At 38.7% G+C, this 13,554-nt stretch overlaps 1 protein-coding gene across 2 annotated transcripts in view; it reads left to right on the top strand.

The window, feature by feature from the left end:
* The window catches only part of APPL1 (adaptor protein, phosphotyrosine interacting with PH domain and leucine zipper 1), a 45,702-nt gene that overhangs the window by 17,469 nt on the left and 14,679 nt on the right, over positions 1-13,554 (top strand). For both annotated transcript variants that reach the window (XM_089522252.1, XM_089522243.1), the window contains 9 exons: positions 378-524; positions 1,390-1,472; positions 1,578-1,736; positions 3,891-4,079; positions 5,020-5,062; positions 6,426-6,482; positions 6,673-6,764; positions 7,767-7,949; positions 12,094-12,143. In XM_089522252.1, coding sequence (XP_089378378.1) covers positions 378-524; positions 1,390-1,472; positions 1,578-1,736; positions 3,891-4,079; positions 5,020-5,062; positions 6,426-6,482; positions 6,673-6,764; positions 7,767-7,949; positions 12,094-12,143 — 1,003 coding nt within the window. The remainder of the gene's footprint in view (positions 1-377; positions 525-1,389; positions 1,473-1,577; positions 1,737-3,890; positions 4,080-5,019; positions 5,063-6,425; positions 6,483-6,672; positions 6,765-7,766; positions 7,950-12,093; positions 12,144-13,554) is intronic.

The following is a 13,554-nucleotide window of genomic DNA, read 5'->3' as shown; positions in this document are numbered from 1 at the left end:
GTATTCCTTGCTTAAAAAATCCCTATGAAATTCATGGGATTGTCATAAGTTGACAGGCCACTTCAAGGCGCATGCACACACATGTAGTCAATAGTTACAAATGGTTATATGCTCTTAACAATTCAGGTGCTATTGTACAGAAAACAAAATTGTTTTCCCATGTGATGTTGCCATGTAGGATATTTTTAAATACTTTACATTTGTGATCATTAAGATCAGAATGAAATACAGAAATTCTTTTTTAAAAAGATGAATGTTTATTTTAGATCTTTCTCAATTCATAAGGGAATTATTGTTCCATAAATTCTATATAATATCTTTTTATGTTAAAATGTTCTGTCATGAGTCAGAAATCCTGTTTTTCTGTTTCTCTTTAGGTCAAATATGAAGTTACGGAAGATGTGTATACGTCCCGAAAGAAACAACATCAGACTATGATGCATTATTTCTGTGCATTAAATACTTTGCAGTATAAGAAGAAAATTGCCATGTTAGAACCCTTATTAGGTTACATGCAAGCTCAGGTGATTATTTGCAGAAATAGGGCATTTGATGTTAAGAGTTACTGGATGTCCCACAGTGACACTGCTCCAGAGACAAATGTGAAAACCCTTTCATTGCATTTTGGATTTTGTAATGTCAAGAATTTCTGTAGTGTCCTTGGCAATGATACAAGGCTGTGTACTGAATTTTCATGGCACCAACATAAATTTTGATTCTATAAGTAAAAGTTAAGGACAAAAGAAGGAACAAAGAAACAGGTTTGACAATATCTGACAGTAGTGCTCTGAACATTCAAGCTTCTTCTGTATCTGCAATCCAGTACATAAACCTGCATCTCTAAATAAACCAGGAAGACTGAAGATTGCTATCCCTGAGTATCTGTTTTAGAGAAAAGTAAGCATATATAAACACAGGTTGAACATGGTTCAGTTTATCCAAAAGTGGCTCTCCCTTCTTCTACACTAGTTGTAAACAGGAAACAAGTAAATATTTTTCTCAAGTTGCCCTTTACTTATGGTCCATCTACACTGTAGAAATAATACAGTTGGACATCATTTTAAGTGCTGTAGCTCCATCCTATGACATCCTGGGATTTATAGTTTTACATGTTCTTTAGCCTTCCCTGCAAAAGAGGGCTGGTGCCTCACAATACCAGGACAGAGCCATGGCAGTCAAAGTGGTGCCAAACTGCATTCTTTTTACAGTGCAGATGTACCTTTAATCACATGCTATGGACATGTGATTAATATGTAAGCACAGTGTATTTTGTGTCTTACCTTAGGTCTAAAACTGAATTATATCTGCATGAATAAAAATATATGTTTTAATATAAATTATGTATTTTAACAATTTAATTGTCTTCTTTTTTTTTTTTTTAAAAAAAAGATAAGCTTCTTTAAGATGGGCTCAGAAAATCTTTCTGAACAGCTGGAAGAATTTTTAACAAATATTGGAACAAGTGTTCAAGAGTAAGTTATGTTTTTCCCTATAGAACCAGTGCATCAACATTTCTTTTTTAAAAGTTGTCTTACAGTTCCTATAACTGAAATTTTAAAACTTCCCCTTGTTTTTAGGGTTCGGAAAGAAATGAATCGTGAAGTAGAGATCATGCAGCAGACTATAGAGGATTTGGAGATAGCCAGTGACCCACTCTATTTGCCTGACCCTGATACTACAAAATTTCCTCCACAAAGGAACCTTACTCGAAAAGCTGGTTATCTTAATGCAAGGAAGTAAGAACCAATATCTTCTGTACAAGAGTTTCAGTAGCTCAGGGGACTAAATCCAGTTTTAGTCCTAACTAAAGTAGACCCATTCAAATAAATAACTACTATGAGCCATATTGATTTCAATGGATCTACTCTAATTGACAATAAAATGGGTTTAACCCTTTGATAGCAGTGGACAAGTTCTTGCAAGCTGTGTTGTAATTTAAAATGAGACAGGTGGATGATTTCTGATGCATTCTAAACAGATGTTATTTATATATATTACAGTTTAAAATCACTCTTTCTGTGGATAACAGATAAACATCACAGGTTTATGTAGCTGGTCTTGTCTGTAAAACCTCATGCCACAGTACTAATTTTTAGGATGCCTCAGGGTTCTCTGGCTGAGATCCAGGGAGGGGTAGGCACACATGGGAAGACACTTGAACCTTCATTTGTTATGCTTGTCACAGCAGCTAGCACTTCACAAAACAAAGACATTATTTAATTTTAAAAGTGGATTGTCTCTTTGGAATTTTATTTTATTTATTTCTTACTTTTCTTCCATGGAGTTCAAAACTAAGTAATGGCCTTCCTTCTTGTACACAATAACTTTGTGAGATGAGTTAGGTTGAGAGTTGATGACTGGCTCAGTGTCACTGAATGAACTTTAGTACTTCCTGATAGTTCTGTATAGACGTTAAATAACAACTTCAAATGAAGCAGTTTCAAAGAGAGAGTTTATGCTGGCATAAAAAGGAAAGTGGGAGGAGGGAATATGACAAACCTGTATCACCTTACAGAAATGTTTGAAGGTTTATGGCAAGTATCACAAATTGCATCTGTTTGTTTGCTATTGTACTGCAATCCCACCCCTACAACTATCTTGAGGGAGAGAGAGGCAGGCTAGCTCCAACTGTCTGCCTGGAAGAAGACAAGCCCTCCCTTCAGCCACCATCTTGAGGGAGAGAGGCAGGCTAGCTCCACCAGGCGAGCCTGGAAGAAGAAGAGCCCTCCCTCCAGTCCATCTGCCTTGGTCCAGGCCTCCGAGGGAGATAAGAACTGTTGGACCTGATCTCCCCCCCTTACCATTCCCTTTTCCTTTTGTGTCGTGTCTTTTAGATTGTAAGCCTGTGGGCAGGGAACCGTCTGTTATCCCCTCTGTTGTAAACCGCTCAGATTCCCAGTGATTGGGCGGTATATAAATAAATCCTATTATTATTATTATAACTATGTAACTGTTAATGTACCTGGATTTGATATTAATTTTGTCAGTATGCCTGATGCAGACTGACATCTATGGAAGTTCAGGTTAAAATGAATCAGTCTTAAAAGTATTTCTAGATTCTTCCCCCCCTTCGCCACCGCCGCTTTTCCTGCATGTGAAATTTGTCTGCAGTTAATCTGACTACTTTTGGAACTTGAGTGTAGGCCATTCTTTCCCCCCATTGATTTATATGGTTGTTTCCTTATCCAGATTGTTTTCTGTACTTGTAGTAGCTTTAATGAGCCTTATCACTTTCCAAATTCAACCTTCTCACTGTCTTTACATAACAAATTCTTTGAATATTTCTGACAATACTGAATTGGAACCACAGTGGGATGGGGCCTGTGACTGATATCTTTCTTGTGGCCATATTCATCTGTAGCTAGTGAACAATTACTTTTCCACTTAATGCACTCCAGGACATGGTTGAATGAGAGAGGATGTGGTAGTTATTGTATGATTGCTTCAAAGCCTTAGATAATATATAAAGCAATACCCTTTAAAATTAGCTATCAGTGATGTACATTTGTAAAAACTCTATTTGATTTTTGTACCATCTTTATGTTTGGTCACTTGGATGCATTTATTTACTCATTGTTTTTACAGTGCGCCCGCGCCATATGTGGGCACACTATACATGGCTTCCTGCTTACATGGAAGCCACACAACGATAAAACAATGGTGCGCGCACTGCACCGCCACCACATGCACATGCCCCATTATTTCCTATGGGGCGCAAGCATACGCAGATTTTCCCTTATGCGGGGGGGGGGGGGAATGGATCCCCTGCATAAGGAGAGGGCCCACTGTATTTTAATACATTTTAGACATTGTATCTAGTAGTCCAGATAAAATTCAGTCTCGTATTTTTAATGATAAATATATTAAGACAATCTACTTTCTTATTTCAGTAAAACAGGACTCGTGTCTTCCAGCTGGGACAGACAGTTTTACTTCACTCAGGGTGGAAATCTAATGAGCCAGGCAAGAGGCGATGTAGCTGGAGGACTTGTTATGGATATAGACAACTGTTCAGTCATGGCTGTGGACTGTGAAGACAGAAGATACTGCTTTCAAATAACATCTTTTGATGGCAAAAAGTATGTATTTATTCCTATTTCTTCTTAGTGTTAGCTAATGTTTCTGTTGAAAAACAGTGTACTTGTTGCTTCTTTGAGAGATTTATTTTTTGAAAGGGCTTAGTGTAGGTGGGTGGGTTAGCAGGCAGAAAGAGGTATGACATGAATTTTTGTTTTTAACTAAACAAAATGGGAAAATAGCCATTGTGTAAAACTGATAGGCTGCTGCCCTGCGTTGGAAGGTGTATGATAGTTTCCTATCCAACCTCCCCCCCGCCACCAACCTTTTCTCAACTGTAGTCCCTTGAACCCAGATATTTGCTTTGGAGGAGTTCTCTGCTCATAATATCGTTGCTGTGCATCTAGCTGTACAGAGAGTTGGATGTTTGTGTGCTGCTCCCACCACTCTCTACCAATTAAGAAAGGACTGGGTTCAAGGGGCAGGTTGGTCATTGTGTGGTAAAGAATTCATGCTCTTCAGTGACTAAAAAAGTGAATTGCAGTGCCATAAGACTGATGCACACTGTGGGTATTCACCAACAGGCTATCATCCAACATTATTAATGAAGTCCAAAGTGTTGTGTGCATAAAATAAGTCAGTTGATTAAGGCTTGACGTTCTGTGTAGGACCAAAGTCTTGTAACAATAGATATCTCATAGTCTGGGACCCTTCCTCACACTTTCATTTATATCCGCGATACTCAAGACCATAGCTCATGGGCACAGCTGGGTATGTATCACCTCTGGCAGCCACCAATGTACTGATGAGTACTCCAAATGTGAAATACACATTTGGACTGTTCCATTCTGAGTTCAGAGAACATTAAATGTTAATTATGTTTTGAATAAAGAAAAATATTGACTAAATGCAAACGATCAAAGGTTAGTTTTTCAAATTGATCAAAGGTTAGTTTTTCTTTCAAGATGCGCAGCTAAATCTTTTTGTATCTTTTTCTGCAAGATCTTCTATTTTGCAAGCAGAGAGCAAAAAGGACTACGAAGAGGTAAGCTGCTCAGCATAATGGATGTTAAATTACAAAGTGTCATGGAGAGCAGGAGAGCAGTAAACAAGCATTCCACTCTTTTAGCAATGTTTCTTAGCTTTTTGGGGGGGAGGGTTCTTCTTTGACAATATGATGAAAGCTGTGGACCTACTCCCCAGGAAAATTGTTGTTATTGTTGCATACCTTCAAATCATTTCCAACTTATGATTATTTATTGATGATGACCCTAATACTAGCCTATCAGAGGAGTTTCTTGGCAAGATTTGTAGAGAGAGGGTTTGCAATTGCCTTCATCTGAGGCTGAGAGAGTGTGATTTGCCCAAGGTCTCCCAGTGGGTTTCCACAGCTTGATCAGGGGACTCAAACCCTGGTCCCCAGAGTTGTAGTACAAGGCTCAAACCATTATTATACCATGCTGGCTCTCCTTTTTATACTTTTAGATACTGTATATTTTTATAAAGTATATAAATAATTTATATTTATAATTTTAAAATAAATATATAATTAAAATATTTTCCCTAGGAAAATAGACAGTATAAACACCAAATTGTATTGGAAATTGATTTCCTTTATGGAGACTAGTGGGGGGAGGGAGGAAATAAAATGAGCACTTAAAAAGATGAAGTTGTTACCTTAAAATTGAATGTAACAGGAAAAACATGAAGTGACTAGGAAAACAAAGAAAATATCGACCCCCCCCCCCCACAATTAATGGATTTCCCTGAAGACCATCCTAGGATCTGCTTAAGAAGCTCTTCTTTAAAGACTGACACATCTGTGTCCACCTTCAAAAGCCTATGTTGCATTTAGCAAGTTAATCTTTTAATGTCCCAATAGATTCCATTATTGTTTTCTATAGCAAAACAATTCAAATGTTCTTTGGAAGGTATAAAAACTGTTACCAAAATCAGATGTCTTTATGTGTGTGCGTGTGTGTGTGCACTTAAGTTCCACTAATAGGAACTGATATAGTAGAACCGAGGAACTTCTAAAAGCAGAGACTGTTTGAAAGGGGAGGAATATATAGAGACTCATAGGACTCCAAATTATTAAAGTTTGTGTGTATGCACCATCAAATTGTCAACAATTTGTTGGCAAATTGAATAAGTGTTCTCAAGTAGTTATATTCAGGTTAGTAACCAAGTATTGTTGACCAAAAAAGTCAATAGCTGATTATCACCTTCCGATTTTTTGGCATCAAAAGGATGTATCAACACATTTTTATCTCTCTCAAAAAATATTTTGAAATGCAACAGACATAGGAGGCATGTTATGTAAAGAAATGAGTTGAAATATATATATATATGTAGAAAATTATTATGAGCTGTTATAGACAGTTGCACTTCTTGACTTTATTTTTCAGTGGATATGCACGATAAACAACATCTCCAAGCAGATATACCTGAGTGAAAACCCAGAGGTAATGTGAATCAGTTATTTTTTAATGTCAAAATAAATGTAAGCATAGATTTATGGCTTCTGTTGTGCCATATAACTGTCAGTAAGAAGTCTTAATGTCCTAGCTAACATTCAGATGTGAGTGAAAGGAAACACTTTATTATAATGTAACATAATGTAAGGCATTTCTTTGTTTTGCTTCCAACAAACAGGAGATGGCTGCACGTGTAAATCAGTCGGCACTGGAAGCTGTCACTCCCTCTCCTTCCTTCCAGCAGAGACATGAGAGCATGAGGCCAACAGCGTAAGTTGCATAACATCAGATCTTTTAAAATTAACATGTCCTTTAAATCATGATTATCCCACTGATAGCAAGTTTCCTTATTTGGAGGATTTGTGAAGGCTATTCTAAAATATTACTGAAGATTAATTTGAGTTTGATATAAATTGATGAGTGGTGTTGTGTAGTCTGTCTTTTGGTTTTGAATTATCGTGATCTTTATGTCAGCATCGCACTTTTAGCACTTGCATTTCTTTTTAGCATATCTTATATACAGACTGTACAGTGTACTTTCTTCTGCCTTCTGTACAGTCTGTCTTACTAGAGAGCAGGGGTAAGCAACCTTTTTGAGCCGGGGGCCGGATTGCTGTCCCTCAGACAATTGGGGGGCCGAAGCCAATAAATAAATAAATAAATAAATAAACAAATTCTTTTTAAAAAAAATTAAATAAATAAATAAACCGGGACAAATGTAGGACAAAAATTTCAAATGGAGGACACTTTTTTAAAAAATGGAGGACACGCTAACAAATTTGCTGATTTTTTTTTAAAAAATGTTAATATAAATGCATGTTTCGGAGGCTTCTATAGACACTTGCCCCCCTTGCCTGCCACTTGCCCCCCATTGCCCGCCTCCTCCTGATAGGCCAAAGGCCCCACGCCCTCACGCAAGAGGCCAAAGGCTCCGGCGGCAATTGGCGGCAGGACCGGGCTGGGGCCGGTCCCAAGGCCTTGTTGGGCCGCATCCGTCCCGCGGGCCGCAGGTTGCCTACCCCTGCTAGAGAGATTTGCCTTCAACAAGGCAGTGATCCTGAAATTATTTATGATTTTTAGAGGACCATTCTACTTACTTCAGATGGAATGTGTTGGAGGTAGATGGCTTCTCTAGTATGTGAGGAGAGAATAATAATTTATGATGAGGACTAGTGGTTTCTGAATTTTCCCTTCTACAGAAAACATTTAAATAGCTGGAGAAATTTCCTTCTGGTCTTTCTTACAGGTTTTCTTCTTTTTGCCTTTCTTTAGGCAGACCCGTCCTCCCACAACTCGTACCAGTAGTACTGGATCTTTAGCATCAGATTCGGCATCTTTATCAGCACTTTCCTTGGATTCCCTTGTTGCACCTGACACACCTATACAATTTGATATCATTTCTCCAGTAAGCGAAGATCAACCCGGTCAAGCCAAAACTTCAGGGCAGGCGGGCAGGTAAGGTAACAGCAGCAGAGGATTTAGAATTGTGAGCCCACAAAAAAATCTCAGAGCAAATGAAACTGACAGACAATCTGCAGTGCCTCCTGTTGATGTCTTTGAAGCTACTCAGAATATCACTCGCAATCCCTTAGCCATGATTAAGTGATTGGGAGCAGGCTTTGTGGATCATGTACTTACTTTCACTCCATGCCTTCCTGTTCACAAATTTGATTTGCCCTTACTTCTTTCATCCATTTTAATGATGGATGAGCCCAAATGCCTTGTTTATAACTAGGATGTAAGACAAGGCTTGAGGCTGATTTTAGGTCTCTGAGAGTGAAGCCTGATTGGGGTTCATGGCTATTAAGTTAGAGAACAGATTCAAAATCAGATCTTTTCACAGTTGGGAAATTGCTTGATGCTTGAGCTTCTCTGTGCAGTGTTATATTTCTTGCAGCAGACATCTTTCACCCTGTTGTGCAAGCTTTTCAACTTTTTGTTTGTTAAAAAGTATATTTTCCTTTCCTATTGCTCACTTGCCCAAGCACCTTGGGTATTTCCTCTTGGAAACTCAAGAGAAATGTGGTAGCCCTGCCTCCAGTTGGTGATGGTACTCTGGTGATTTTCTTCCTAAGTTAAAAAAGGTGAGTGAAAATGATCTAGGCTTCTAGAATAGTATGTATTGGAAAGAAAAATTGTTAGCTGTTTCAAATATCTTTTGCTCACCCACTTCCCAATATTGCTTCTCCCCCCTACATTTAAAGATGATTTTGTTCAAATTTTAATAATAATAATAATAATAATAATAATAATAATAATAATAATAATCTGTTTATTTATAGCCCACTTTTCCTTAATAGATCAAAGCGGGTTACACAGAAGTACAGCGATGTACGAAGTTTTGAACATTCTTGTGAAGTTATTCATAATATTGGAATTTTTTTGTCCTTACAGATTATGTGGTGATATATTTATAAAATAGTGAACAGGCAGTGTGCTTTGGACGCCAGGCAATAGTGCTGACACACTTGTGACTTGGAGCCATGGTTGAAATGCAATGAGAAAGAAACTCAAAACCAAAGTATAGATATGCAGTAATACTTTGTATCCTAGTATTGTGCAAGTGTACCAAGATTTGTAATTTGAATGGGAATGGCAGCACAAGGAGAACCACTGCTTGATATTTGCAAATTCCTGTTACAACTTGCATATCCTCAGTATAGTTAATATGCTGACCATGATACAGAGATTCTGCTCATTGTGGCTGACAGTTGCAAGAGATTCCTATGAACCAAAGAATGGATGAACTTCCTTTTCTCTTAATGAACATTCTTATAACAGGGAGAGGTGTAGGTCAGGAGAGCAAATGTCCATGAGTACTGTTTTTCTTATGAACAATAGTGCTGAGATTCAGTGACCATAATGAAGATGTAAGTCAAGATATTTTTAAGCTTTGCTGTTATGGAGACATAGGCTCTTCCACTGAAAAGGCTGTAACTGAGCCTTGCTGTGCTGAGTCTCATCAGTGGAAAGGACAATAAGTTTGTTTCAGATTTTAATCAGGTAGCTTGTTAGCATTGTGTTGTAACAACTATGATGCCAAAGCTGAAAGGCTAATATGCACCTATATTTAATTCTGTTGAACAGATGCATTCCAGTGAGAACTCAGAATAACACTTACAATTTTTAGTCAGCACATAACTGAAATGTACTTTCTCTGTGGTAGGCTAAAGGAATCCTGTGGCTTCTTGTACAGTGCTTTAAATAAACAGAATAGCTGCACAGATTAGCTGATTAGTTACCAATAATTTGCCTCTTATTTTATTTCTAGAGGTGTAAAATGTGTAAAATTGCCATAGAAGTATGAATTGTTTGACTGTAAAACAGAGTGCTTCAGGATGTGATGAGCTCTCCTTTGCTGGAGGAGTTTAGACAGAGCTGATCAGGCAGCTTGGAGTATATGGGTTTGGAGTATATGACCACTAATATCCCTCCCAACTTCATAGTTCAGTGAAAGATTCACTTTTTTAAACTGTGAAAACAAGAGACAACCAGTGTCAAAATGTCCTGTTTTTACCTTTTTAAAGAGTCTTAGTTATTTATCCATTTTTTTTGTAAAGTCTTTTATTTGTGATGTATACTGGAAGCCTAGAAAATTTTCACTTTAAGTATTATTTGTAAAGTAATGATGTCTCTTCTGAGAGCCAAATGCAGCCATATTTCTCTTGACGAAGACAAAAATTCCATTAATACTTTCAGAAAGTTATGTGTGAAATAATTACTTTGTAAACAAATATATTAATAATAGATTAGTAAGTGGACCTAAATCCAATTGCTAGTCCCAACTAGAGTAGACTCATTGAATCAATCGAGTTTACATAAGTGTGGATTTCCTAATATGCACTCTAACTGAGGCTGGCAGTTATATTTAGTCATGGGCACCATGCAGTTTCATTTAAAGAGAGGATGTTTATTTGGAATGCTTGCCATCAGTGATAGACTTAATCCAGACAAGACAGAGGTGCTTCTGGTCAGTCGAAAAGTAGATCAGGAAGTAGGAATTAAGCCTGTGTTAGATGGGGTTATGCTCTCCTTGAAGACACAGGTTTGCAGTTTGGGGGTACTCTGGGACTCAGCTTTGAACCTGGATCCCAGGCATCCATGGTGACTAGAAGTGCTTTTGCACATTTAAAATTTGTGTGCCAGCTGTGTACATTTCTTGAGATGCTGGATCTGGCCACATGCCTTAATTGCATGCTGTTTGAACTACTGTAACTCACTCTACATGGGCTGTCTTTGAAGAGTGTTTGGAAACTTCCTCTAGTTCAAAGAGCTGCAGTCAGTATGCTAATTGGGGCAGGTTACAGGGACCAAACTACTCCCCTATAAAAACAGCTCCACTGGTTCCCAGTTTGTTTCCAGGCACAATTCAAAGTGCTGGTTCTGACCAGGAGTCCTGGTGGTGCAGTGGCTAAATGCCGGTACTGCAGCCACAGGGTTGTAAGTTCGATCCTAGAGAAGGGCTCCAATGTCCTTCCATCCTTCCTTAGGTTGATAAAATGAATACCCAGCTTGTTGGGGGCAGTTGGCTTACACATCATAAACCACTTATAGAGTTCTAGTTCACTAATAAGCAGTATAGAAATGTACTTGCTACTGCTATTGCTATATGATTCATGTCCACACTATCTGGCAAACTGTATCTCCCTGTATGAGTCTGCCTGGGCTCTGAGATCATCAGGAGATTGGCCTTTCTCAATCCCATCACCATCACAAGCAAAGTTGATGAGTACAAGAGAGGGCCTTCTTGGTGACTGCTCCTTGGCTCTGGAACTCCCTACCCAGGGAATCCAGAACGGCCCCCTTCATGCTGTCCACCATGGGCAAGCAAAACCCTTTTTATCCCAACAAGCTTTTACAACAGAAAGTTTTTAAGGAATGGGCTAGGATGTGCAGTGTAGTATTAAACTATTTTTAAAAATAATTAAAAAACAATTAATTGCATTTTATTCTTTTAACTAGAGATGTGAAGTGTTTTAATACTGTAAGTAGTTTAATTCTATTTTGTTCTCTTTTTCTCTATTTTTAAGTGTATTGCTGTTTGTAAGCTGCCTTGAGTCCCAATTCTGGGAGGAAGACAGGATACTATTTTATTTTATTTCATTTCATTTTATTAGTGTGGTTAGGATTGCCCATTGTATTCTGGCAATACTATATCTTTTCAAAAGGAAAGAAAAATATTCAGAGCACAATAAAGATAGATTCATTTTGTTCTGGGCTGATTTGATCTTCCAGTGAAAGAGGAGGCTATTACTACAAGATAGTGGGTTTCTCACTTGTTTTTGTTTATCTAAGGGAGGATGAGCAGCTTTGGTCCTCCACATGATTGTGGCCTACAACCTCCAACTCGCCTAGTCATCGTAACTCATAGTGAGGGATTATGGGAGTTGCTACTGGAAAACATCTGGAGGACCACAGTTGCCCACACTTATGCAAGATATCCAGTATAATTCTGTATTGTGAGGTCTGTTGGGCTAACCTCCTTAAACTACCACCTAAGAAAATATTGCATGTTTTATTTTAATATATTACTCGGTTTTATTATTGTGAATTCACATTCTGTGGTCACTGATGTGATGATATATTTTGTGTTTTACAGACGTACAAATCCTTTTGGAGAATCTGGAGGAACCAAATCAGAAACAGAAGGTAGAACAGAATTTTAAATACATCTAAAATAGAATTGAAAAGAGTGGTGTATCCATTGTTGAAAATGGCAGGCTGTGTACTTGAACAAGATGAAAAGAGTAGATCAAGTTAGGCATACAGGTTATTAGTTTTGTATGCAAGGCAGCCTAGTTGTTGCATGAGGATCTGATCATACAGTCGGTCCTCCTTATACGCGGATTTGCCATGCGCGGATTTGAGCATACGCGCATGGCAAATCCGGGGATTTTGTCCCCAATGGCGGCGCACATGCACGCGCGCCGCCATTGGGGACAACTTCCCTCCCTCCCCTCTCCTCCCCCCAACTCTTTCCTGTGTAGGTGCTGGACTAGTGTCTGAATGTTGTAATGGGTTAGGTGAGGCTCAGTAACCTGAAGCTGAATCTCATTAAGATGGAGGCTCTGTGGATTGGCAGTTGTTGGGTCTGGGAACTGAGTAAACAACATGTCCTGGAGCAGGTGCATAGATTGGGAGTGCTCCGAGATCCAAACTTGCCACTGGAGGTCCAAGTGGACTCTGTGGCATGGAGTGCTTGGTGCCAGCTTTGAATGTTGCTCCAGCTATGGCCTTTATTGAACAGATATAACCTAGCTACAGTAGTCCATACACCGGGAACCTCCCAGTTAGATTACTGCAATGCACTCTGTGTGGGGCTGCCCTTGAAGAAGACTCAGAAGCTGCAGCTAGGACAAAATGCAGCAGCTCGACTGCTGACTGGAATACCATATAAACACCATATCATGCTAGTCTTGAAAGGATTGCACTGGCTGCCTGTATGTTTACAATCTGAATTCAAGGTACTTTTAGTGACATTTAAAGTCTTGGTACCACAATACTTGAAGGAGTGCCTCTCCCCATATGTGCCTGTATGAGGATTAAGATCTGCTGGGCAGGAAGGCTCCTCTGTGTCCCACCAATGAATCAATACAATGTGTTAGGGACAAAGGAGAGAGCCTTCTCAGCTGTGGCACTCTAACTGTGAAATAATAATAATAAATTTTATTTCTATTACCCGCCTCTCCCAATGGATCAAAGTGGGATTACAAGCATAAAACCACAATAACATCTAGATTACAATAAAATATCATCACTTAAACATACAATTCAGGGCAATAAAAACATATCTAACATGCAGTATTACAGCCAAAGTAGGATTTTTCTTAGGTTCTTCATAGAAGATCAGGTGGGTAGGCCTGCTGGAAGAGATCCGTCTTTAGTGCCTTCTTAAAGGTATCTAAGGTGGTAATAAGACAGCAAGTTGTTCCATAACTTAGGAGCCTTCCCCCTGGAGGCCCAACTGGCTCCAAAACTCATATCATTTAGGTACCAAGTTAAAACCTGGCTGTTCATCAAAGCCTTTAGGTCTTACTAAACCATCTCAAGTACCGTGTAC

Source organism: Sceloporus occidentalis, unplaced genomic scaffold, assembly GCF_023333645.1.
Source record: "Sceloporus occidentalis isolate IW3139 unplaced genomic scaffold, rSceOcc1.0.p SCAF_1, whole genome shotgun sequence".
Classification (NCBI taxonomy): Eukaryota; Metazoa; Chordata; class Lepidosauria; order Squamata; family Phrynosomatidae; genus Sceloporus; species Sceloporus occidentalis.
Note: the sequence above shows the minus strand (reverse complement) of the source record. Positions and strands in the feature narration are given on the sequence as shown.